Source organism: Cucurbita pepo, chromosome 4 (assembly GCF_057944985.1).
Source record: "Cucurbita pepo subsp. pepo isolate OVF chromosome 4, ASM5794498v1, whole genome shotgun sequence".
Taxonomy (NCBI): domain Eukaryota; kingdom Viridiplantae; phylum Streptophyta; class Magnoliopsida; order Cucurbitales; family Cucurbitaceae; genus Cucurbita; species Cucurbita pepo.
This window is the reverse complement of record NC_141801.1, coordinates 294,806-320,869: the sequence shown is the minus strand read 5'-3', so window position 1 is coordinate 320,869 and position 26,064 is coordinate 294,806. Positions and strand designations below refer to the sequence as shown.

At 40.5% G+C, this 26,064-nt stretch overlaps 6 protein-coding genes and 1 long non-coding RNA gene across 9 annotated transcripts; 3 read left to right on the top strand and 4 right to left on the bottom strand.

Moving 5' to 3' along the window:
• Positions 1-66: 66 nt before the first annotated feature.
• On the bottom strand, positions 67-1,500 carry LOC111793439 (squamosa promoter-binding-like protein 4). The gene is made up of 2 exons (XM_023675310.2): positions 930-1,500; positions 67-611 (listed from the first exon to the last, which is right to left on the bottom strand). The coding sequence occupies exons 1-2, from the start codon at positions 1,268-1,270 to the stop codon at positions 377-379; spliced, it is 576 nt and encodes a 191-aa protein (XP_023531078.1). The 5' UTR covers positions 1,271-1,500; the 3' UTR covers positions 67-376.
• On the top strand, positions 528-2,213 carry LOC111793440 (uncharacterized). The gene is made up of 2 exons (XR_002814936.2): positions 528-668; positions 1,500-2,213. It is a non-coding gene; the product is annotated as an uncharacterized LOC111793440 (long non-coding RNA).
• Positions 2,214-3,015: 802 nt separating this feature from the next.
• Positions 3,016-7,215, top strand: LOC111793438 (protein kinase and Mad3-BUB1-I domain-containing protein). Of its 2 annotated transcripts, none has more exons than XM_023675309.2 (14): positions 3,016-3,174; positions 3,273-3,420; positions 3,581-3,738; positions 3,822-3,912; positions 4,005-4,115; positions 4,208-4,295; positions 4,467-4,570; positions 4,671-4,742; positions 4,838-4,927; positions 5,016-5,173; positions 5,829-5,883; positions 5,972-6,106; positions 6,194-6,315; positions 6,715-7,215. In XM_023675309.2, exons 1-14 carry the CDS (start codon positions 3,098-3,100, stop codon positions 6,902-6,904), a joined length of 1,599 nt encoding a protein of 532 aa, XP_023531077.1. In that variant the 5' UTR covers positions 3,016-3,097; the 3' UTR covers positions 6,905-7,215. The 2 variants fall into 2 exon arrangements, with proteins under 2 accessions (XP_023531077.1, XP_086979365.1); XM_087123239.1 differs by having other exon boundaries at positions 3,273-3,453.
• A 2,693-nt stretch (positions 7,216-9,908) lies between these two features.
• Positions 9,909-11,785, top strand: LOC111793975 (Leucine-rich repeat (LRR) family protein). Its single transcript, XM_023676069.2, has one exon. The coding sequence runs from the start codon at positions 10,407-10,409 to the stop codon at positions 11,640-11,642; it is 1,236 nt and encodes a 411-aa protein (XP_023531837.1). The 5' UTR covers positions 9,909-10,406; the 3' UTR covers positions 11,643-11,785.
• Positions 11,786-13,269: 1,484 nt separating this feature from the next.
• On the bottom strand, positions 13,270-14,004 carry LOC111793011 (signaling peptide TAXIMIN 1-like). Its single transcript, XM_023674674.2, has 3 exons — positions 13,763-14,004; positions 13,460-13,620; positions 13,270-13,341 (listed from the first exon to the last, which is right to left on the bottom strand). Exons 1-2 carry the CDS (start codon positions 13,870-13,872, stop codon positions 13,497-13,499), a joined length of 234 nt encoding a protein of 77 aa, XP_023530442.1. The 5' UTR covers positions 13,873-14,004; the 3' UTR covers positions 13,270-13,341; positions 13,460-13,496.
• Positions 14,005-15,553: 1,549 nt separating this feature from the next.
• On the bottom strand, positions 15,554-18,455 carry LOC111793010 (diiron containing four-helix bundle family ferritin protein, putative (Protein of unknown function DUF455)). Its single transcript, XM_023674673.2, has 7 exons — positions 17,997-18,455; positions 17,600-17,841; positions 17,427-17,523; positions 16,190-16,373; positions 16,001-16,082; positions 15,837-15,906; positions 15,554-15,735 (listed from the first exon to the last, which is right to left on the bottom strand). The coding sequence occupies exons 1-7, from the start codon at positions 18,453-18,455 to the stop codon at positions 15,664-15,666; spliced, it is 1,206 nt and encodes a 401-aa protein (XP_023530441.2). The 3' UTR covers positions 15,554-15,663.
• Positions 18,456-18,602: 147 nt separating this feature from the next.
• On the bottom strand, positions 18,603-25,863 carry LOC111793009 (transcription factor GTE4). 2 transcript variants are annotated; one of them, XM_087123238.1, is made up of 6 exons: positions 24,763-25,862; positions 23,620-24,732; positions 23,496-23,535; positions 23,304-23,411; positions 23,138-23,207; positions 18,603-19,137 (listed from the first exon to the last, which is right to left on the bottom strand). In XM_087123238.1, exons 1-5 carry the CDS (start codon positions 25,453-25,455, stop codon positions 23,158-23,160), a joined length of 2,004 nt encoding a protein of 667 aa, XP_086979364.1. In that variant the 5' UTR covers positions 25,456-25,862; the 3' UTR covers positions 18,603-19,137; positions 23,138-23,157. The 2 variants fall into 2 exon arrangements, with proteins under 2 accessions (XP_086979364.1, XP_023530439.2); XM_023674671.2 differs by having other exon boundaries at positions 23,620-25,863.
• Between the last annotated feature and the right edge of the window lie 201 nt (positions 25,864-26,064).

Sequence of the window (26,064 nt, the reverse complement as noted above, 5' to 3'; positions counted from 1 at the left end):
TACGTGACACCATCAGCTCCAGAAATCTGATATTGTGGGCTGTAACTCTTAAAATTGACAAGCACATGACACATGACGCAGGTACTTTTTATTTCAGGTAATTTTATAAGCAGCTGATGATAGAACCAGAAAGAAACAGATCAATCTGAACTAGATTGATGATCTTTTACATATTACAGGACAGATAATGATCAAAGTTTGGCTAATCTTGAGTTTAATTATTATTAATGGCTTAATCCTCTAACAAGGCAATTCTTTCATGTAGATCAGGATGCATCAACAGAGCTTGCTTGGGAGGGACATCATATATAATACAGCATTTCTTGAATGACAGAAGAGAGAGAGCATACTGAGCAGATTGAGTTATGTTTATAACTTATCTGATTTGGAAGTGCTTGTATGCAGCGTTTTCTTGAATGGTCATTTGAATTCTCCCCTGATCATCAGCCTGTCCACAGACACTATCCTTCATCTGTGCTCCACCAGTCCCTTTGCGGATGGAGCATTCAGCATTGGACTCGGCCGAGATCTTCCTTCGACGCTCGTTGTGACCGGCCAGACGCCTCCGGCAACTCCTTTTCATTTCGTCAAATTCCGACAGCTCGTGGAATCTACAACCACAATTCAATGTCAAGATGTTTGAGCTGGTCTTACTGCAGAAATTTCAGGTATTTTGGACATCTTCCTAATGGTTTATTATGTGAAAATCTAGGATGGAATTATGTGTTTGGTTTGATGAATCAACAACCCAAAATAAAGGAGAATAATAAGAAAAAGGCCTATAATTGAAAATCAACATGAAATTTGAGTTTATGAAGACCTGAAACGACAGAGATAGCTGATGTGTAAAGAATTCATGTCAAATCACACACAACTGACAAGAGAAGATATCAAAGTAGATGAAAAGTGAAATTCCAAAGTTGTTGAACCTGCTACATTGCTGACAAAATCTCTGCCTGAACCCACCCACAAGCACAACCTGAGATTTGGCATGAACCTCACAGACCTTGTGCCTCCTATGGTACGGTTTGGCTTCACTCAGGTCAGCCGTACACTTCTCAGCTTGACAACACCGCATCCCTCCGCCGCCGCCCGCCGCCTTCTTCCCGGAGCCACCACTGCCAACACTGACGATCACACCCTTCCTCTTCTTGTCCTCATCATATTCCCCGTCTTCATCCACCACCACCATAGCCTCCTTCACTCTCCCCTTCTCCATCACCACCCTCTGTTTCTGCTGATGGGCTGTTTCAATTTTACCAACATCCATCAGAAACCCACAAAAACCAACTGGTGGGAGTGATGGGAGAAGAGAAGAGAAGATTCCAAAAGCGCTTTGAGGAGTGGTGGAAGAATTATAGAAGAAAAAGGGGGAGGGAGTTTAAAGAGAAAAGAAGGGATACAAGCAATGGACCACAAACACACACATACTAACACACAAACACTGCAACTTTTTATCTTCCTTTCCTTTATTTCTGAATCCGTGTCTGTTTTTGCAGCTGTTACTAATGGTCGTACACGAAGGGAGGGTGGGTAATGAAGAATGTTCAAAACTCAAAACTCAATTTCTCTCTCTCTCTGCCTTTAATTGTATGATGTGTGAGCTTTCTCGTGAAGTGGTGGGGGCCTGTGGAACAGCGACAGAGGCTCTGTGATGGTAGGACCAAAGAGGAAGAGGGTTTGGCGGGAGAAAGAGGAAGGGACTGTTTGTGAAGCGGAAAATGAATTGGGAATTGGGAATTGTGAGTCAAAGTTGATAATTTGGGGCAGTGTCGCGGTACGTTTGGTGGTGGCTTGTTGAGAGCGTATGATTTCAGTCACCGTCTTGTCCATCGGAGGGTGCAGTTTTGATCCTTTTGTTTTTGTTTTTCTTTTCGGTGCCTTTTTACAGGAGTTGTGAGGGGGTGGGGCGCCCGGCGGGACGTCCCCATGACTCCACCAGCGTTGACGCGTGGGCGGACCTGACTTGGTGTTCAAGGGCGTCCCTTTAACTCCAACAACGTTGACGCGTGGGTGGACCCCTACTTGGTTTAAAGGATAGCATAGCCTAACGTATCTCTCACTCAAGTATAGCTTGACCTCGATCTAAGTTCGATTTAAAGTCAAAATTTGGTTAGTTGTTCTTTGGATAATTCTCTTGAAGTGTGAAATAGTATCTTTGGACTAAACAATGTGAATGCATTATCAATTTAGTCGGGGTTTTTCATTTTATAGTTTGGTTGATAAGAATGTCTCTCGACCTAATCTTAAGCCTTACTCGTTCTCTGTATACAAACTTTGTGAGGGAATCTTTCAATTTTTTAGGTAACTTCAAGAAATGAGACACGTATCCCTATATTAGAATTTGGATTAGATAGATCATTTGAGACTTAGTAAGAGGAGAATTGTGGGTGCATAAGTGAGGGACTCTCATCATATGATGCTGGAGGAGTACTGTAATAGCTCAAACTCACTACTACTAGAAGATATTGTCAGCTTTGACTCGTTACGTATCCCCGTCAGCCTCACAGTTTTAAAATGCATCTACTAAGAAGAAGTTTTCACACCCTTATAAGGAATGTTTCATTCCCCTCTCCAAATCGATGTGAAATCTCACAAATATATGAATGAATTGATACCACATTCGAACAAGATTCATCTTCTTGAAGCAATACTATACTAAATGACTTGAAAATTTAAATGGGTCCATGTTCCCATTGACCAAGAACTAGAAAGAACAAGTGGTTAAAACCAAAAATTTTGGTAACTAAATTTGCTAGTTTCTAAATACTAAAATAATAATAATGTTTTAATATTAATATTGAGATAAAATTAAAAATTTAATTAGAAAAATTAATTTAAAATTTTAATTAGAAAAATTAATTTAATTCTTATAATTTTAAATGTTATAATTAGTTTCCAGCATATGGTGACGATAATTTTATGAAATTGTAAAAAATATTTATGGAATTTTATCGCATTATTTGAATTGCAAAAAGGTAATAACTATAATAAATTTGAATTGCAAAAATGGCGCTCTTATTGGAGCGGAGCCAAGGTACTGTCTGGGTCGGCATCCTTCACTTCCGTTTCTTCCACGAGCAGTAAGCTACCCGCCATGGCGATAATCTTCCCTGATTCTCAAATCACCACCACTACAACATCTGCTCAGGACCCTTTGTTACCTTGGCTCTGGTATTCCTTCATTTCTTTTCTGTAATCGAGCTGATTCACAATCGTTCTTCCATCCAGTTTCAGTGAAATTATTGATGAACATTTGGTTCCAATCGCAGGTCCATAAAGGATGCTCTTGAAAATTCGACCTCCGGCAATGTTTCTGGGCCAGGTCTCGCGGATCTCGTTTCCGACTGTATTAAAACCTTCGGCGGCAATGTCAAGTACAAAAACGATGTCCGATTTCTCAAGATTTGGTTTCTCTCTGTGCGTAACTATCTTTCTTTCACTGTTATATCTGTGAGTTTAAAAGTTTAATCATCTTTGTTTCGTAGATGCAGTTGATTAGATAACTTTGACTAATTTTTAGTAATTTCGGTTTATTGATTTTGAATAATAATTAAGATTATATTGTTCGTGTAAGTAGATTGGTATGAGGGAGGATTTTGAAACCGGTTTCAAGGAATTATTGGAGCAGGAGATATGCATTGGCAATTCTTTGCTTTATATTTGGTATGCAGTGTTCCTTGAATCCAAGGGGAGACTAAACGACGCTAACATGATTTATGAGCTTGGCTTGTTGAGGTATCTCTATCTCCCTCTCATGGGCATACTGCTGAATACATGTATGATTATGCTTGTTCCTTACATTTTTTAACTGGTAACAGGAACGCCGAGCCCCTTGAGTGGCTGAAAAAGGCAAAAATGTTGTTTATTGATAGGATGTCTGAGTTAGTCAATACTCGTTCAATGAAATTGGTGCGTGTTCTTAAAGCACAGAGCAAATGAGATTATGTTTCTTCAAGTATATAACGTAGGAATTTTGACTTTTATAAATTTCGTTTTTGTAGAATGATGGTGGTGAATCCACTAAAATTGTAGAAACTTACGTGAATCCATGGTCTTCCTCTGTTATGAAAGATTTATTAAGCAAGATTAATCTCAAGATTTTGAAGTATGAGGTAAGAAAGTGCAGTTTTCCTTGTCCAATGATGTATGCAAGCTAGTTATTACTCTCTTACTAACTTGACTATGAATCTAATGCATGTTTCAGGGTTACCATTCAAGCATTAAACCTTACCCTAAAAAGATGGCTCTAAATTCATTGCGGAATTCATCCAGGAATAAAGTTATTGAGATTGGTAATGGCATAGTTAGATTTTTCACCTAAATATATAGAACTACCTAAAGTCAATCCTTCAAAACAACCAGCTTTCTTGAAATATTTTGTAAGAAATGGAGGGAAAAATGTTCTTATTTCATTCATACTCTATTCATCATGATAATTCTAATTCATTTGCCAAAATTTACAGGCGGGAAGAAATATGAGATCAAAGGTTGTGCAGGAACTGGCGGCTTTGCCCAAGTATATAAATCATATCTTGACAGTAACCCAGACGATGTTGTCGCACTAAAGGTAGAAAATCTGCACATACCCTTTACTTTAAGCATTCATAATACACCATACCTGAATGTGAGCTTGCTGGATGTCCTGATTCCCTTCAAATGCTTGTCAGATACAAACACCTCCTTTTCCTTGGGAATTCTACATTTATCGTCAACTTGATCATCGTGTCACCGTGAAGGAAGTATGTTGTAGCCCTTTAGATTTTCAGTAAACGCTTATTACTTCTGAATGTTAGCAACTCGATTTATGCTCATCCTCAATTTCTCACAATGTCAGAGGTCAAGTTTTGGTTGTGCTCATGAGATGTATCTCTATTCTGACTATAGCATACTTATTTGTGACTACTTGGCTCATGGCACATTACAGGTGAATTTTCAGATTCTGAACCTTTCTGTATTGTATGGTCCTTTAAAATACTCACCGTAAGTAACTGTGTGGTTAAAACCTGGTGCAGGATGCCATTAATTTATATGTAGTCCTTGGGAAGACAATGGAAGAAGTTTTGTGTATTTATTACACCATAGAAATGCTTTACATGCTAGAGACTTTGCACAACATTAGCATTATCCATGGGGATTTTAAACCTGACAATCTGCTTATTCGTTATGCAAGGTAACAGTTGATTTCATTAAATAGTTCACTCTAGTTTTCATTGCAACTTTGGCCCACAAATAATGATCCGTATCGGTGAGATCCCATATCGGTTGGAAAGGATAATGAAACATTCTTTATAAAAGTGTGGAAACCTCTCCCTAGCAAATGCGTTTTAGAAACCTTGAGGAGAAGCCCGAAAGGGAAAGCCCAAAGAGGACAATATCTGCTAACAGTGGACTTGGGCGGTTACAAATGGTATCAGAGCAGGACACTGGACGATATGCTAGTGAGGAGGCTGAGTCTTGAAATGGGGTGGACACGGGGCCGTGTGCCAACAAGGACGTTGGACCCCGAGGGGCGTGGATTGGGGGGTCCCACATAGATTGGAGAAGGGAACGAGTGTGCCAGCGAGGACGCCGAGCCCGAAGGGGGTGGATTGTGAGATCCCACATCGGTTGAGGAGGAGAACAAAACATTCTTTATAAGGATGTGAAAACCTCTTCCTAGCAGACACGTTTTAAAAACCTTGAGAAAAGTCTAAAAGGAAAAGCCCAAAAAGGACAATATCTGCTAACGGTGGGCTTGAGCCGTTCCAGCATCCGATTGAAAAATTTTCTACTCCCATTCTATAATTCTCTACCAATTGACTTTAGTTTTGTTACCCATTATGCAGAGGCAAACTAACGGAAGATGGATTTCGGGAACGTAGTGGTCCTTGGAATGATCAGGTATGTAGGTTCATTATTCCTTGTTTTTGTTCCCAGGACATTACATTAGCTGAGAGGTAGGAAGATTACCTGTAGCTTTATCTTGTAGGGGCTTTGCCTTGTTGATTGGGGAAGAGGTATAGATCTGCAGCTTTTTCCTGAAAATGTAGAATTTGAAGGAGATTGCCGAACTTCTGGCTTTCGTTGTACAGAAATGCTAGAGAATAAACCTTGGAAATATCAGGTCAGTCTCTATAACAACTCTAGTGCTGCAAACCCATTGTGAAGAGGAAAACAAAAGTTGTATCAGTAGCATTCTGTGTTTGTACAGGTTGACATATATGGCTTCTGTGTAGTCGTCCACACTATGCTTCATGGTTCCTACATGGACGTTGAGAAAAAAGTATCATCTGATGGGAGCTTTGTTTATTTACCCAAAACTTCTTTTAAGCGGTTAGTAATTTTTCTGGCGTCTTTACTCTGTTTCCTTTTCCTGTCCTGTGCAAAATACTTAGCAGTCACGCTTTTCTTTACATTATTAGTTGTTGCACGCCAATTGCTTCATCAATTATGTGAATAATGGAAATGATATTATGTATGCCTTTCATTTTTAAACATTAGCCGTCACGTCAGTGGCCATCTTAGTTTGACGAAGAAGCTCTTCAAAGATCTTTTTGGAACAAACTTTCATAAGGGTGGAAAAGAAACCTTTTAAAGTCTAAAGACATAGTTGAAACTTATTCGTAGATAGACTCTTTGTAGAGTTTGAGTTTGAGTTTGAGTTTGAGTGAGCAACCAACCATCCTCTTCCCTTCCTCTCTCTGACTTGAACTCTCTGTTGTTCCGGTGTAGGTATTGGAACGTTGAACTGTGGAAGAATCTGTTCACGAAGTTGCTTAATATCAAACTAGGTGATTACAACAAGGAGTTGTTGCAGAGTATAAGGGAATCCTTCCAGGATTACATGTGCTCCAACCCTCAGCTTATAAGGAAGTTAAAGGAATTACTAGCAAAACAGAGGGCTTCCTTGTGTACCGCTTAGTCAAGAATCCATCTCCTGTGGAAGATAGGTAGATGTAAATTCGGTCAGCTACAGGCCCCTTGTGGCTTGTTTGTACCAAAAATGTAAATTGGTTCATGTTTGCCACTCGCAAACCTGGACTAATCCATTTGTTTTGGTGATGAAATCTTGGTTTTTTCTCGTCTGTTTCAAACACAAAAATGTTTGAATGATTGTAATATATAAGGGGTCTTCTCTGGATTGCTGTCTTGTTGTAGGCTTCATTGTTGATCAAGAGTTTCGTACTGTAATGTAGCGGGATGCAGATGTTCATGTAGATTATATATTGTTCATCTCTTCTTCTTCTTCTTTTATTATTTTTTTACTTTTATTTTTTATTTTTCGTAGTTTGAGATTGTGCACCACTCACTCTCAACACGAGTGAGTCAAGCCAATTTATATTCTATGACCGGACAACATCTGACCTTGTAAGTATTTTATTTTATTTTTATTAATGATTTTTTATTATTATTTCTGGCCCATTTGGCCAACCAAGTCTAACTAAATTCGCGGTAGGATTGGGCTTTAAGCTTGGGCTTTTTACCGTACCATTTCTGGCCCATTGGGCCAACCAAGTCCAGCTAAACTCTCGGTAGGATTGGGCTTTAAACATGGGCTTTTTACCGTACCACTTCTGGCCCATTCGGCCAACCAAGTCCAGCTAAACTCTCGGCAGGATTGGGCTTTAAAATTGGGCTTTTTACCGTACCATTTCTGGCCCATTCGGCCAACCAAGTCCAGCTAAACTCTCGGCAGGATTGGGCTTTAAACTTGGGCTTTACCGTACCATTTCTGGCCCATTGAGCCACACAAGTCCAGCTAAACTCTCAGTAGGATTGGGATTTAAACTTGGGCTTTTTACCGTACCATTTCTGGCCCATTGGGCCAACAGGGTCCAGCAAAACTCTCGGTAGGATTGGGCTTAAAACTTGGGCTTTGTACCGTACCATTTCTGGCCCATTGGGCCACCCTAGTCTAGCTAAACTCTCGGTAGAATTGGGCTTTAAACTTGGGCTTTTACCGTACCACTTCTGGCCCATTGGGCCACACCAAGTCCAGCTAAACTCTCGGTAGGATTGGGCTTTAAACTTGGGCTTTGTACCGTACCATTTCTAGCCCATTGGGCCACTTTAGTCTAGCTAAACTCTCGGTAGGATTGGGCTTTAAACTTCGGCTTTGTACCGTACCATTTCTGGCCCATTGGGCCAACCAAGTCCAGCTAAACTCTCGGTAGGATTGGGCTTTAAACTTGGGCTTTGTACCGTACCATTTCTGGCCCATTGGGCCAACCAAGTCTAGCTAAACTCTCGGTAGAATTGGGCTTTAAACTTGGGCTTTTTACCGTAACCACTTCAGGCCCATTGGGCCAACCAAGTCCAGCTAAACTCTAGGTAGGATTGGGATTTAAACTTGGGCTTTTTACCGTACAATTTCTGGCCCAGTCAACTAACCAAGTTTAACTAAACTCCTGTAGAATTGGGCTTTATAGTTGGGCTTTATAGCCCATTTGAAAAAGAAGCCGAACTTTAGGCCCACTATCCTACCGGTGGCGCCTTCCCTTACCTCCACTCTCGGCTGCCATTCAGTAAGTGTTGCAGGCTCCAGCTCGTGAATCGTTGAATCAATGAGTGGCATAGTAAATACGTGATTATGGTTCAAACCCTAGTCTCCACGAGCTCGCTCTCAATACCGAAGCTTCATTTCTGCATGAAATCGCATTTCGCGATGTATCTACTTGGAGATTTCTGACTATTTCCTTATCTTTCCCTCTCGGCAGCCTTTACAGGTTCGAGTTTTTCTTGTTTGATCTCATGCATTACTGAGTGATATTATCCATGTTTGTTTTTAATGGAGATCATGGCGTAATTATACTATCATGGTTGTGTTCATGGTGTTCTGTCTCTGGCTGTACTGATAGTTTGTTGGAGGCATAAGGTCTTTTATTAGTTTTTTTGGAGATCATAGTTAAATTCCTTTGCGTATTGTAGTGCACTTGGTATTTCAGAAAAGTTCAATTTCTGCTTTTCTCTTCTTTGTGGACTTTGGGCTGTTACACATCGGTGGGGAGGAGAACCAGTGAGGATGCTGACCCCCAAGGGGGTGCATTGTGAGATCCCACGGTTGGGGAGGAGGACGAAGTATTCTTTATAAGGGCGTGGAAACCTCTCCCTAGCATATGCGTTTTAAAAACCTTGACGAAAAGCCCAAAAGGGAAAGTCCAAAGTGGACAATATCTACTAGCGGTAGGCTTGGGTTTGCGCTTGCGCTGTTACAAATGATATCAGAGCCAGATACCGGATGATGTGCCAGCGAGGAGGCTAAGCCTCGAAGGGGGCTGGACACGAGGCGGTGTGCCAATAAGGACGCTGGGCTCCAAAGGGGGTGGATTGGGAGATCCCACCTCGATTGGAGAAGGGAACAAGTGCTAGCGGAACGCTGGGCCCCGAAGGGGGTGGATTGTGAGATCCCACATCGATTGGATAGAGAAACGAGTACCAGCGAAGACGCGGGGGCTCGAAGGTGGGTGGATTGTGAGATCCCACATCGGTTGGGGAGGAGAACGAAACATTCTTTATAAGGGTATGGAAAGCTCCCTCCAGTAGACACATTTTAAAAATCTAGAGGGAAAATCCGTAAGGGAAAGCCTAAAGAGGACAATATCTGCTAGCGGAGGACTTGAACTGTTACATATACACCAATGTTTTCCGAATGTTGGCCTTGGATACCATTTAACATAACTTCATTCGAGTTTGCTTTGTATCAGCTGTCAAACCTGAAACCAAACCACAGGAGCTTCAGTTCTAATAATGAAGCTTTACAGTCAAGCCCCCTCATGCATTAATATTCCAACTTTAGGATCAAGTTCGGATCATGGCTATGGATTCACATTTGAATGTGTTATATTCAATTCTTCAGATAAATCTTACACAAGAAATGATCATTGGGTAGTAAAGAACTTGAATGAACTAAGCATCATTAGTCAACAAGCTTGATACTCAAGGAACACTACATTTTCGTATCTGATATCAATTAGTTGCATTTACACATAACAAAGACTTGTAATTACAGAACCCTTAGGTTCCAAGAAACCTCCTTCAAGACTCTTTTAAGCCCATCCCTCTCAGATTCCACTTCAAACAAACTGTGAAAACAACCGCGAGGAGCAAAGTCTTTATCATGCGCAGATAAACATTCAGCTTTTCAAGCTTTTAGCCATATTCAGACCCAATGTTCCTCTGTTCTTCTTTCTTGGCCTTACTCCAAATACGTACTTTCAAGCATATCGTAACGGTTAACCGTCGCTATTCGAACGAAAAATGGAACAACTTTCTTCCTCCATTATCATCCCAAGAAGAAATTAAGCTTCTTATTGGACTTATACAGCATGATTAAGCATTAGACTGAAGATTTAGATGCATAATGCAGCTGCTTATTTAAGCCTACAACCTAACTAATCACTCCCATAGACTCTAATTCTAAAACAATGGCTTCGTTCCTGTTCTTGTCCTCCTCCTCCAAAGCTTTAATCTTGTTACTCCTTCAGTTATCTTGTCTGTTTAAGAGCTTGAGCGCCAAACATGGTGGCGTAGTCACTCATAATGACCATCACCACCACCACCGTGCTCGATCACCGAGCACGAACCCGAGACTCCACCAAGCATTCCTTGCTCTCCAAGCATGGAAAAAGGTCATTTACTCTGACCCAAAAAACCATACCACCAATTGGGTAGGGCCTTCAGTTTGCAGCTACTTTGGGGTATACTGTGCCCCATCTCTCAACGACTCAAATGTTCAGGTCGTCGCCGGAATCGACTTAAACCACGGGGACATTGCCGGATTCCTTCCTAATGAATTAGGCCTTTTAACAGACCTTGCTCTGCTCCATCTCAACAGCAACCGTTTCTGCGGCGTTTTGCCTCAATCTTTAGCCAATTTGTCTCTCCTCTTCGAATTAGATTTAAGCAACAACAGATTCGTTGGCCCTTTTCCTTCTGTTGTTCTTCATCTTCCAAACTTAACATATCTCGACCTTCGATTCAACGAATTTGAAGGCCAAATTCCCCCTGAACTCTTCAACAAAAGCCTCGACGCCATTTTTATAAACAGCAATCGTTTCACCAACATTATCCCTCGAAACATCGGTGGAAAATCAGCCTCCGTGATTGTCTTTGCCAACAACAATTTGAAGGGCTGTCTTCCACCGACGATTGCAAGTTTTGCAAACAGTTTAGAAGAACTTTTGTTGATCAACACGAGTTTATCAGGCTGTTTGCCGCAAGAAATTGGGTTCTTGTACAAATTGAAGGTTTTGGATGTGAGTTTTAATGAATTAGTGGGTCCTTTGCCGTATAGTTTAGCTGGGTTGGGTCAATTGGAGCAATTGAATTTGGCTCACAATTTGTTTACTGGGAATTTGTTTGAAGGGCTTTGTAACCTTCCGAATTTGGAGAATGTGACGGTTTCTTATAATTACTTTTGTGAGGAAGAAGGGGTTTGCCGGAATTTGACGGCGGAAGGGGTTGCTTTTGATGATCGTCGGAATTGTGTGCCGGAGAAGCCGCTGCAGAGGAGTAAGAAGGAGTGTAGTGCGGTGGTTGAGCGTCCTGTGGATTGTTTTGAGCATCCGTGTGGCGGTGGTTATGGTTCAAGTATTGCGGCGGTTCCGGCTTCGGCGCCTATTTCTTCAACTTCTTCCGTTGTTGCCCCTGCCCACTTGTGATTTAATGTTGTAATATGTGTGGGTTTGAGGGATAATAAGGTCAATTTGTTTGGGTTAGAAAAGTGTGTGATTTTGTGAATTTGTTGTATTAGTTGTGTGTATTATTGATATTGGATAAAGTTTTATTTGCTTGGTTTTTTGAATCATTGTTGGAAGAGATAATTTGTTCAAACTTAGGTTTAAATTGAGTCGAGTCAAATTTGGTCAAAGCTCAAATTCAGACGGGTTAGGTCCAAAGCTAATAAAACGTAAGTCGAATGGTTGGGCCCGAAGGTCATTAAAGCCCAATTTCACGAACCAAAAGAAAACTCTATAAATATAAGAGAGAAAAACCTAAATTACGAGAAAATGATAATTTGACCCTTTTATGGCACCATATGAAAAACTTGAATTACGGTCCATAACTTTCAATTTTACTGCGAGGAATGTTCAAATTTGGTCAATTCAACACATACTTTCGTTAAAAAAAACATGTCGACAGTTTTGCTTCTCGAGCCAGGAGTACCACTACCACTTTTTTCATTTTTCAAAGGATTATTGTTGGCGGGATCGAAAAGGCTTCTTTCTTGCTCAGCTCCGAACTTTTGAACCTTATTTTATCCTCTTACTACAATCACTAGAGACTTGTATATGAGACCTTACGACCCAAACTATTGAGACAACAAGATAACGTATAAGTAGTTAAAACTAGTGAAGAGGCATAGTGATGAACCTCGAATCTCAACTGCTTAAAGTAGTATCAGTCAAGAACTATTAGGAGTCTGATATAGTGTTTAGCATACGACAGTCTATTCCAAGAATCAAGCAAACCAGGCAAACACCAATGGCTGCAATCAGCAATGCTACTGATAGCTTGATAGCTTCCCTTGCTAGCTGATAGATATGCATCTTGGTAGAACTCTCTAAGATCAGTAGTGTAATAGTCTAAGCCCACCGCTAGTAGATATTGACCTCTATGGGTTTTTTCTTCAAGGTTTTAAAACGTGTCTACTAGGGAGAGATTTCCACACCCTTACAACGAATGTTTCATTCCCTTCTCCAACCGATGTGGGATTTCACAATCCACCCCATTGGGGACCCAGCATCCTCACTGATACATTACTCAAAGCTCTAATACCATTTGTAACCGTTGAAGCCTACAACTAGTAGATATTGTTTTCTTTGGGCTTTCCCTTTCGAGGTTCCGCTCAAGGTTTTTAAAACGTATCTCCCAAGAATATGTTTCTACACCTTTATAAAGAATGTTTTATTCCCCTCTCCAACCAATGTAGGATCTCACAATCCACTCCCTTTCAGAGCACAGCGTCCTCGCTGACACTTCATCCTCCTCTCCAATTGATATGAAATCTCACAAATCTTGACCAAGCAAGAACACTCGGACAATAATGCTTGTGAAGCTTGTAAGAATGAGCAAAGCTTCCATCTCTCGTTAATGGAGAAGCTATTGTCCATTGCTTTGATACCTCTACTTCTCCACAAGCAATGAGAAGCTATGTGATTTCGGGAGTTGGTTCAGAAGGTGAGGCAATTATACTGAGCAACTACAAGTATAGGACAGATTCAATATGAACACAGAATTCAGCAAACCAAACTTCGTAGGGAATATAACTTTCATTCAGAAATACTGTAAAAAGACAACTTTGATTCTATATTGATTATTGATGTCACAAACAGTCAATGGAAGCCCATTTCAGTGAAGCTACAGAAACAAAAACGGGAAGGAAAAAAGAAAATCATAATCAATCAGAGACAGGAAATCCCAAAGCTACATGTTCATATCAAATGCAAATTTTACAGAACAAAGATAAGATACTTACACACTCTAAAGCTTCTCGCGCTTCCCTTTATGAACAATCAACAAGGAATCTGGGAAGTAAACCACTGCATGACATGAATTGGGGCTTTGATCAGCTCCAACGCTAACTCCACTATCACCGTCAAGCACAAGCAACAAGGACATATGCAAGAAAGCGTCAATCTGCAGCGAAAACCCAGAGCAAATACAGTCATGAATCGATAGAAATCGATAGAAAAGTGAAAAGGGGCATCAGATTCAGACGAAACAAACCAAATCATGAACACCCAGAAGCTAAAAATTAAAGGAGTTTCGACAAATTTACCCGACAATCCAGATAATTACGCCGACCAGGGAAAGAATAAGAGAAACGAATGCAAAAGGCAAGCCGAGCAAGAAGCCCAATGGCCTACAATCGCCATCTCCACAGCACATCTTTGTTGGAATTCTTTTTTTCTTTTTTTTCTCTCTCTCACTTTCGCCTTGGTTTTAGGCGATGATCGAATTCCTTTGCTCTAAATAAAGAAGATGCTAAGTGGGGGCTGTGTTGTGAATTGTGAATTTGTTACAATTCTGTGGGGATTATTTAATTCTTATTGTTATGATGGTTTTGTAGATTATTGAGGATTAGTATTAAATTATTGAAGGGGTTGAACCAAACTGTACAGATGTGTCATGCAAGAAGGTCTTAGATGACGACGGAAATGTTTGCTTTTCCAAGGAAAATTGCATTTTTTATAGTGAAGTTTGAATTTTCCAAATCTTTCATTTCTATGTCGATGGATAAAGTGGTTGGCTTTAGGATGATTATTGATTTATATTAATATTAAATTAATCATTCTTCAACTTTGGATTACTCATCTTTTATTTGAGAAGGAAAAGGAAAAATATGAGTCATACACTTTGGAAGTTTTTGACCTCCGTCCACATAGCACCGACCCCAACTTGAGAGACAAATCTTTAACTCTGGCTCAAACACGTCCGTCCCATAAAGACATTTATTGTGCTGGTCTTATCTTTTGTCGCTAGCTTCTGCTGCATGAATAATGGAAGATGGCTCTACAGAGCGTAAGACATCTCTTCCTACTCTAGGGCATGTTTGGCTGACACTTTTATCATGCTCAAATCTGACTTCCCCCTCGTACCGAAGAAGCAACCAACTCGATAAGCCAACATATTTGACACATAGCTGCTCTGTGCATATGCAAGTATCGACCCCGCATAGCATCATTCAACAATTTAGGCTATGAGCCGAAAGAGCTTAACACATAAGAACCAAATTCCAAAATGGGGTGCAATAAAAAAAAAAAAAAAGTTTTGAGAAATCTAGTTGCTATAACCACGAGTCATCTTCATGGGAAAGTCCAACAACAAAGTAGGAAACTTCACTATAATCCCATTCTCTCTTCTTCGTTTCAAAGTTTTGTAGGGTTAATAAAGGGATTCAAAGTTTTGTAGGGTTAATAAAGGGAAATTGGGATGTACAAAGGCACTATGTTGGATATTGTTTGTTTTGGCCCGTTGTATATTACCATCAGCCTCATAGTTTTAAAACGCATCTATTAGGAAGAGGTTTCCACATGCTTATAAGAAATTCTTTGTTCTCCTCTCTAACCAATGTAAGAGCCCAGCATCCTTGCTGGCACACCGCCCGATGTTTAATCCTGATACTATTTGTAACAACTCAAGCCTACCACTAATAAATATTGTCCGCTTTGGCCCATTACGTATCGCCGTCAGCCTCACAATTTTAAACCACATCTACTAGGGAGAGGTTCTACATGCTTGTAAGGAATGTGTCGTTCTCCTCTCCAACCGATGTGGAATCTCACACATTCAGACCAAATACTAAAGGAAATCTTTAAAATTTCTCTATCTAGCCAAGACCGTCATACACTTAGGCAAGTAGATTCATTAATTCTACAAAATTTAATCTACAGAGGTTATAGGTTGTGTTCATTTCAATATTTTCACATTCTAATCAAAATTTACAGAGTGTTCTGATAAAAAATGATGGATCTAAAGATGCACAAACAGTTCTACATTAGTCTGGGGGCGAATTCATGCTCTTAATCCCGATGGCTTAGATAAAGAAAAAAGAAAAAAGGAAACTAACCATATGAAACTGTGCTCCAGACTCACTAAACGTTGTAAGGTTTTTAGCCAAGCAGCATGCAATAACAGCGATGTCTTCCAAGAACACAGGAAGAAGGCCAATCACACAACTCATTCTGAGGGCCCATGCAAACTTGAGTTCTTGCTCTCCATAGATATTACGGAAGCGAGCCTATTGTAAACCTGGAATGAGATTTGATACCAAAAGTTCACTAATGAAACAAAACAAACGCTTTTTCATGAAAATACAGGCATTAGGTCAAGTAATGTTGATGGTTTTGTACCACAGATAGTTGTTCATTTTTAGCTCCTCCACTTGTCTCATCCTGTTTGTTCGTGTTCGACATGTCGTACCTATAAAGCACGAGTATGAGAGCTGCAGAAACGATTGACTGAAAGTTGGGAAGAGACATGTTCGACTATAAACCGAGATGGGAAGTTTTCATACCAATCACGTGGAAGGCCGGCTTCGTCTCGAGCTGAATAATTGAAAGGCCCTTTAAGTTCTACATTGTATTCTTTTAACAAGTCTGCATTGGTGCCATCAAAGATGTTACCACAGGGAAGTCCAGCATTGTATTCTATATGACTCGTATCATTTAGATGAAAAGAAACCGACATCGTGGAGGATATAAACCTTTAAAAGTGGAGCATGGAGCGCGTTCCATTTTCTGACAGACGAGGATGAACCAGTCGATACCAACGGCGACATGTGCAACTTCTTCATCAGCAATTCTAGCTACAATATCAGATGTTCTATGATCCCCGAAGCCTATTAGTTTCTTCACTAGTCGAGGCCCTGCATCAAGTCCTCTAGCTTCCTACAGAATGTGATATATATATACATATGAACATTGATCAATACTACCTCTGCCTTAAATTTTCTATTTATTTTCTTAAATCGAATCTCTTCCCCATAGCACCCAACCCCGTCCATGTTTCAATACTAAATGTATATTCTATAACAGCACAAGCCTACCGTTAGCAGATATTGTCCTCTTTGAGTTTTTCCTTTTGAGCTTCCCCTTAAAGTTTTAAAACGCGTCTTCTAGGGAGAGGTTTCCACACCCTTATAAAGAATGTTTCGTTCCCCTCTTCAACCGATGTGGGTTCTCATAATCCACCCTCCTTCGAGGCCCAGCGTCATCATTGATACTCATTCCCTTCTCCAATCAATGTGGGACCCCATCCTTGCTGACACTCCGCCTCGTGTCCACTCCCCTTTGGGGCTTAGCCTCCTAGCTGGCACATCGCCCGGTGCCTAGATTTAATACCATCTCAAGCCCACGGCTAGCAGATATTGTCCTCTTTGGCCTTTCCCTTTCGAGTTTCCCCTCAAGGTTTTAAAATGCGTCCACTAAGGAGAAGTTTCCACACCCTAATAAGAAATGTTTCATTCCCCTCTCCAACTGGTGGGATCTCACAATCCACCTCCCTTGAGAGCCAGCGTCCTCGCTGGCACACCACCCAATGTCTAGCTCTAACATCATCTGTAACAGTCCAAGCTTATTACTAGCAAATATTGTCCTCTTTGGACTTTCTTTTCCATGCATCCCTTCAAGGTTTTAAAATGCGTCTACTAGGGAGAGGTTTCCACATCCTTATACGGAATGTTTCGTTCTCCTCTCCAACCAACGTAGGAACTCACAAATTAGTACCCACCCTCATTTCAACTTCCTTAAGGTTCGAGTTCGACCATTCCTCATCCAAAGTACTTTCCAGAAGCCTTTTCGACCCCATCCCTTCACATCAGATCAGGCTAGTCATCCTTTTTATACCTCTAGACTAGATAATCAAAAGTAGAATACTAAAAAATTCAAGGATTTCAAGCACTGTATGAAGAAGCAAAGAACTAAGCATGGACATATGTTTACCTGGACAAGCGGGATTGCAGCCAAGCGTGCAGCTACATTGTCAGATGATTTCTCACACTCCCTCCAAAGCAAATTATGAGCAGCCATATCTCCATATCTTGTAACAATATAATCAAGGTAAGTAATAACGAACAAATATCAACTACTACACCCAAGGTTTATAATCTCCTCACTTGAATCCAAGTTCAGCAAGTCTCTGTGAACACCATGTAAAATGACGGCTCTCATCATCAGCAACATGAGCAAAATCAGCAAAAAACCCCTCACCAAGAACTTCACTGAAGCACGAAAATCGTACAACCGTGTCCCATGCCAAATCAATTGCATTAAGCTCAACATGAGCAAGATTGTGCAGCATATAAGCATTCAGAGGCAACCCCGAGTTTTTGGGAGCCGGAATTTCCCTTGGAGAGACCTGGATTTATGCAAGACATGGGTTAAAGTTTCATCAAATCATGAACAAATTCATAATCCAGAGAAGGTTCAAACAAACAAAACAATTGATTCTTTCAAGAACAGAGACGAACATTTCACGAGTATAAAAAATTTACTGAAATATAGAGAACGAACCAATTTGGGTTGAGGAGGTCGAGCAGGACGACGAGGAGCTTCGAAAACACCAATCGGAAGATCTTCGAGAGACCATCTGGAGTAAGCGAAATGCGAGAGCCTGGATTTGATCAAAGGATCACTGGTAGAAAGAACCAAAGCACCCAACTCTGCAAGAGACGACGCCGATTCAATTCGGCTGTCGAAGAGAAACCCATTTGATGATGATTCAACCAAAGCCTCTGGTCCATTGCTTCCCCAAAATCGATTCTCATTTATAGGGCTCTGCCTCCAAGCTTTCAGACCAGACCACGGCGTGTATTCTAAAGAAGAAGACAAAGACAAGGACGAATTTAGCTTGACGCTTTGAGAATGAATATTGGCGCGAAAAGAACAGCGAAACGTCGGCCAAATAAGTAGAGCTTTGAGTTGAAGACGCTGCATCGCTCGCTCGTTCATCAATTCCAACAGCGCCGACATTTGTGTACCGCACGATATTTATATCAATTTGGCTGACTCGGAAAGAGATTTTACCCACTTCCTTTTAGAGCCCATTAAGCCGAAGTCACCATTTTCATTTTCTCAAGACTAAAGTCTAAATAATTCTATCAAACCAAAAGCAAAATCTTGACCTTACAAAATCATGTTTCTGTTGATCCTTTACAACTAAAAGTACAAGCAGCAGCGCTTGCAAACTCACAATCCTTAGAAATGGCAGCCATAGAAGGGCAGATACAAGCTCAAGGGATAGTCAAAAGCTATTCATCAAACCCTTTTGTGAATATAATTGAAAATCACACCCTGTTGCCTACTACTGACATTTGGTTTACAGACTCTTAAGGGTGTTGTCTGTGCTAAAAAATAATAGAGATGGTAGCAATGGATTAGCAATGTACAGGCGCTACGCAAGACGGGGCCTAATCGATCAGATTACTACTTATGTTACCAATATTATACAAATTTGAGACAGAATCAAAGGCTGCATGGGGGGATGAAGCGAAGCCCTGCGTCAAATACTACATCAAAAGCTCAGCTTGCCACTGGTTGAAAATGAATGGACTTCAAGCCTTTTCCAACCAGTGCTGGGCAAGACACTGATTTGGCTTCAATCAGGAAAGCTGAGGGTTCCTTCCACCCGAAGTGACTTGAAAAAAATTGATATCTGTCCAAGTAAACAAAAGGGAATTGGTAAGATTTTCATTCCTCTAGCCACTGATCATAAAAATTGCCAATCACAAAGGGGGAAAGAGTGAACTGTATAAGCTTCTTAATCTCTTTTTCATCATCCCGTTCAAACCCATGAACTCAAAATATCTCTAAGTTTCTGTACTTTGGAACTCGATGACTCGGTTCAAGTAAGGTCGTAATATCTCTAAGTTCATATAATCTCTATTTTTGACCATTTAAAGTTTTCAGCATACCAATAACAATTAGGAAGTATTGCAGCCTTGATTAACTTCGTTCTGTCATCTTTCTAATGAACTGTAAGAATCCTTGAACATCAACATGTTTAAAAATAACAATTTAGTCAACTTTTTTCTTAGCAGACCTAATAAAGTATTTAGAATCATACTGGTTTATATTTTAGTCAAATAAAGAGTTTATTTAAAACCATAAACTAAACCGACACAAAAACACTAGGTGCAAGGCATTTAATACCAAAATTCTCTTAGCAGACAAGTAGCTAACAAGAACATTTTGAAGTAAATGGCAGAACGAAAAAACAGCGACAATGTAGTGATAGTTATTTTGAAGCTAGGGGGTGGATTGGGGGTTCTAACATCGATTGGAGAAGGGAACGAGTGCCAGCGAGGGTCTCGCTGGACCCTGAAGGGGGTTAGATTGTGAAATCTCACATCGGTTGGAGAGGAGAACAAAACATTCTTTATAAAGGTGTGAAAACATCTCCCTAGCATACCCATTTTAAAAACCTTAATGGGAAGCCCAAAAGGGAAAGCCTAAAGAGAATAACATATGCTAGCGATGGGGTTGGTCTATCACAGACAACATCTTAGATTTAAAAAGTATATAAAATGTTGCAATTTTAAGGGTTTTTTAATTTTCAAAATTAAAATATCATACACGGTTAGACTGATAGGTTATGGAATCTGCTGCTTATTTATAGCTTAGTCAACGGTTATACATAGTAAATCTATATATGGTAAATGACATTTAAAGTAAATTGTCATAAATAATAAATAGCTATGTACAGTAAAAAGCTATATATGGTAGATAGTTATATATTCTCTGCATTCTTTCTGACGAGTGTGTGCGTTGCACTCTCTATCCTATTGTGTGTTCATCTAGATCGAGTGTGTGCGTTGTTGTGCGATCCTAACAACTAGTATCAGAGCTAGGCGAAATTCACCACAATCAGTGAAGATGGAAAGCTTAAAGATTGGAATTGAGAAGTTCGATGGATCCGATTACGGTTTCTGGAAGATGCAGATTGAAGATTATCTGTACCAGAAAGATCTTCACGAACCCTTATTGATGGTGAAGTCGGATACCATGACCACAGAGCGGTGGAAGCTCAAGGATCGACAAGCCTTAGGGCTGATCCGGTTGACGCTATCCAAAAACGTGGCGTTCAACATCATCAAGGAGAAGACAGCGTCAGATCTGTTGAAGGCGCTGTCGAATATGTACAAAAAACCATCGGCTATGAACAAGATGTATTTGATGCGGAGATTGTTCAATCTACAAATATCTGAAGGTGGATCTGTTATTGATCATATAAATGAATTCAATATGATCGTAAGTCAACTGAGTTCGGTGGAAATTAATTTTGATGATGAAATTAAAGTATTGATTTTGATGTCATCTTTACCCAAGTCGTAGGATACTGTTGTTGCCTCAATCAGCAGTTCCCGAGGATCTCATAAACTGAAGCTTGATGAAATTCGAGAGGTAGTTCTCAGCAAAAGTACTCGCAAACGAGAAATTGGAAATTCATCTGGTAGTGCTCTCAGTGTTGACCAATGGTGAAGAAGTAAATCGAAGGGCCCAAACAAAGGGCGATCAAAATCAAAGAACCGAGAAAAATCTTCAAATAGACCAAACGTAACGTGTTGGAATTGTGGAGAAAAAGGTCACTTTCGGACAGATTGTACAAGACCAAAGAGGAAGCAGAATCACAAATCTAGAGATGATGACGATTCTATAAATTCAGCAATAGACATTGGGGATGCTCTAATCCTCAGCGTGGACAGTTTGATTGAATCCTGGATTTTCGATTCAGGTGCATCTTTTCATTCGTCTCCAAATAAAGAGTTGTTCCGGAATTTCAAGTCTGGAAATTTCGATGTGTATCTTGCCAACAACAAAAATTTAGAGATCAAAGGAAAAAGGGATGTCTACATAAAAACTCCGGCAGGAAATCAGTGGACATTAAAGGATGTCAGATATATTCCTGGTCTCAAGAAAAATCTTATCTTTATTGGTCAGTTGGACAGCACAGGTTATGCAACAGAGTTAGAGAAGAGTTCGTGGAAGATTATGAAGGGTGCTCTGGTGGTAGCACGTGGCATAAAATCTAGAACTTTATACACCACTGCAGGGTGTATGAACATGGTCGCTGTTGGTGAGAGTGCTTCAAATTCAAGTCTATGGCACAATAGACTTGGACATATGAGCATGAAAGGAATAAAGATGTTGGCTGCAAAAGAAGTTTTAGAAGGTCTTAAATCTATTGATGTGGGTCGTTGTGAGAACTCCGTTATGAGCAAGCAGAAACGAGTTAGCTTCACAAGGACGGCCAGAGAATTGAAAAAAGTACAGTTGGAAATGATCCATACAGATGTGGAGCAAGGTTCCAAAACCACGAAGCAAGTGGGAGTTGAGCTTGAGTTGCAGAGAAACTCACCTAGTGATGTTGTAGCAGATACTCATGAAACTCCTGAGACTCCTGCTGAGAAACCAGATGTGTAGCAAGATTCCAAGACAACGAAGCAAGTGGGAGTCGAGGTTGAGTTGCGAAAAAAAATCGCCTAGTAGCAGATACTCAAGAAACTCCTGAGACTATTGCAGAGGAACCAGCGCTAGAGCAAGTGACACCTGAACTGGTGTTGAAAAGATCATCCAGTACTATCAGAGTACCAGATATGTATGTACCTTCATTACACTATATGTTGCTGATGAAAGGGAACCAGAGCCCTTTGATGAGGCCCTACAGTTGGAGGATACAACCAAGTGGGAGCAAGTCATGGATAATGAGATGTCTAGGCTTCAAAAATGTGTTGTACTGAGACTGAGTACGTGGCAATAGCTGAAGTTGGAAAAGAGCCGATATGGAAGACTAACTATCTGGAAGAATTGGGCAAGAAGCAGCACGAAAAGACTCTTTATAGAGATAGTCAGAGTGTCATACAGTTGGTGAGGAACTCGGTCTATCATTTAAAGATAAAACACGAAAGGCGATACCATTTCACTTGCAGGTTAGTGGAAGATGGTGATGTGTTTTGAGAAGATAGAGGGTGCAAAGAATCCAGCAAACATGTTGACAAAATGTGTTGATGTTGGAATATTGAGGTTGTGCAAAGCCTCGATTGGTATGGTGCACTGAAGATGCTCATGGTCGTTTGAGAATGAAATTCTTGGTTGACTAGATCAGTCTCCAAGTGGGAGAATTGTTAGGTTATGGAGCTTGCTGCTTATTTATAACTTAGTCAATGGTTATACATAGTTAAGCTATATATGGTAAATGACATAAAGTAAATTGTCATAAATAGTAAATAGCTATGTATAATAAAAAGCTATATCCGATAAAGCTATATATGGTAGATAGTTATATATTCTCTGTATTCCTTCTTACTCTACATACTTGGAGTCATCAATACAAATCATTTAGCCAATATTCTCCTTGCATTTTATCTATCCTATTTTTTGTGTTCATCTAGATCGAGTGTGTGCATTGTTGTGCGATCCTAACATAAAATTTTGCCCCATCTCATAAAAACTCTAGCGTCTACTGATCCAATTGACCTAGAGAACGAATAAACTTGTCAACCCTTACGGAGATTGAACTCGACTACACCAAGATTAAGGTGATATCAGAAACAAAGCAGATAACGGGGCCCAGAAACTAAGAACTTATCAAAGGAACAAGAACATGGGCAAAAAGTTATTTAAAAAAGAGATTCAGACTAATTTAGCAGCACAACCTGAAGAATATTGAAGCCCTTTACGACCCATTATCAGATCCAGATGCTGAAGAGCTTTCACTATCAGAATCTGTATTTGTCCAAAAAATAATAAGAATAAGAATACAGCTTCAACAAAACCACATGATTAAGATGCCAGGAATGCTGAAATTAATAATTGTCATACCACTAGAAGAAGATCCAGAACCACTGCTAGAACTGCTTGAACTACTTGACCTACTTCTACTATTGCCCTGTCCTTGAACAGGCACTGATGATGAAACGATATTATCATCTGTGTACAAAATAAAAATTTTGGATTTTAATTAAACAAACAAAGAAAATAAGAATGAAAGACCTGACACAATGATTAATCCACCTGCTTTAGTTTCCTTCGGGACCTCCGTCACAGCGTCGCCCTGGATCGATAGAAGAAAATAAGAGGATCCGTCTTTAGTACTTTATAGCACAACATACATCAAAAATTATATTCAGGGCTTTACCTTCTGAGCAATATTGTGCTCATCATCTGCTCGTGCTTGAAGTGCAAGCTCGGCTTTTCTCTTGTTCTTGCTCAAACTTTTTTTGTAGTTTGTCACAAACCTATCAAGCTCCCAGAGTGTCTCTGCATCCACGCTATCAATATCCACTTCGATCTCTTCGTCATCTTGAAAAATGTCCGAGTTTCTCTTCTTAATTATCTGCAGAATGGCATCCAGTTTTTCTGAAGGTAAATTCTGAAGGTTATTACTGAGTTTTTGCTTCTCCTCGTAAGTCATGTCCCTTTTATGAGGGTCTTTTGCCTTGGGCTTCTTTGGAGCAGGTGTCCTAGCTGAGGGTGTAGAGCTCAAAGGTTTACTCTTGGAATCAAGACGATATGTTCTGGATTCTGACCTTTCCAATATCCGTCTCATGTCAAGAGGTGGTGGTGGTGGAAGACGAGACTTTCTAGAAGTAGGTGTCGAAAGAGAAGCCCCATAGTCTAGTCCAAACCTCATCTCTCGATTATAGTCTGACTCGATAATAATCCACCTATCCTCGAATATTGTCAATAATTGCTCGGCCATTACATGAACATCTTGTCCTTTGGGATTATAAGTCATAGCATTGTGAAATGTAAGTCTCACATCCTCAGCAAATTCTTTAGGTGACTTGTACCAGTTCTTGTTCAGCTTAGACTTTACTGTTCCTAGGTCCATTGGATGCTTAATGATGGTATAGTAATCGTGCAAACCGAGACTCTGCACATCTACAGGAGCATCAAACACCCAACCATACTTGTGCTTAATCAATTTATCCAGAAGTGAACTGCAGCTCTTATAAAACTTGGAACCCGGCCCGAAACCATGAACGGTTTCTCCTCCACCCAGCTTCTTTATATTTGTTTTTGCCTTCTTATTACTCTCAGCTGGTGGGAGCTTATCTTTTCCAAGTATGAATTCTGAATTTCGATAAAACTGGTTCGCTTTAGGCGTCCTTTTCTCTTTCTCCACATAGTCACTCACACCCTGACTGTTCTCCAACACTGATATACTCAATTGATTTAGAGGCCTAGAAGGCTCACGAGGCACACCAATGGCAGACACCTCAGGATGAATCTGCTTATCTCCAGCAACCTCGGGATGAATCTGCTTATCTCCAGCAACCTCGGGATGAATCTGCTTGTCTCCAGCAACCTTATTCATCCCTTCATTAGCCGAACCATGAAAATTACTAGACTCACTTAACTCCCCCTGTTTTGCCTCAATTCTTTTCAACACATTTCTTATAATCTCAAGCTCACTCTCAAGCTTACGCCGTAGTTCTCGCACCTCCTGCTTGGACCTCGAGGCCAAATTATTGTTATTCTCATTTTCCACAGCTTTTTCCACAACACCATTTCCAGAGGGTTGGTCTCGAGTGCTCTGCACTGCATCCCCAGCTGCAACCTGCTCGCGATTAAGACATGACGAATCATCAGACGCCACATCAAATCTCGAAATGAGCTGCTTCTGTGTCGGATTCTCGTCCTCTGTCACCGTTGTACAGGGAAGAGGCTGGGGTAAATCATTATCATTGTCATAATTAACATGACTACTGGCATTAGCGTCATCGATGTCGTTGGTTGCAGCCGTGATAGTCGGGGCAGTAGAGGTTTCCTTATTTCGGCTATTATCATTATCCTGTTTATTCTCAACGGCAGAGGTTACGGCAGTGGCTACATCGGCAATTGAATTTGTATTATTGTTGTTGTTCTTCCTGAGGCCCTTGAAGGCCTTCCTAGTGTAAACCTTACTTTCCACGTATCTCTGTTTCTCTCTAACACCGTCTCCCTCACCTACTGTAGGACCCGAAGCCATACATGAAACTCAACAAAAACCCTAAATACCTAAATTCCCCAAAATTAAACAAATAATACAGAACATCCCAGCTGAAAATCTTGTTCGAAAAAGATAAAAACACAGAGAAATCCCTAAATTTATCCTAAATGATAGAAAGATTAAACCAAAAGCGAAATCCCTAAAGACCGAACAAGGTTTAAATTCCTCCGATCAAACCCTAAAACAACACAGCTACAAACTCGAAAACCCCACATGTAACATGCAGAAAAAATAAGATGAACTGGAAGCTTACAGAACAAAAAAAAATGGAGAACAGTAGGGTTTGTGTGTTGTTCAGTGCCTATGTTGCCACCGGATCTTGCAGTCTCTTCTACGAACACACACACTTTCTCTCTAAAAGAAAAAAAAAATGACTTTCTCTCTCTAAAGTGATCTCTCCATCCTTTTAAGTGTACAGATGTACGGCGGCTGTGGGGCTTCGTCGAGTGAAATGAAATGGAGGGCGCGCGTGTGAGTGGTAGTAGAAAAAGTCGTGCCCGTGATGGTGGAGCACGCGTGGGTTGGGAGGTGGAAACACGCGCCCAATGGAGGCGTGAAATTGTTTTGGCGAGTGTGGATTACGCGCGT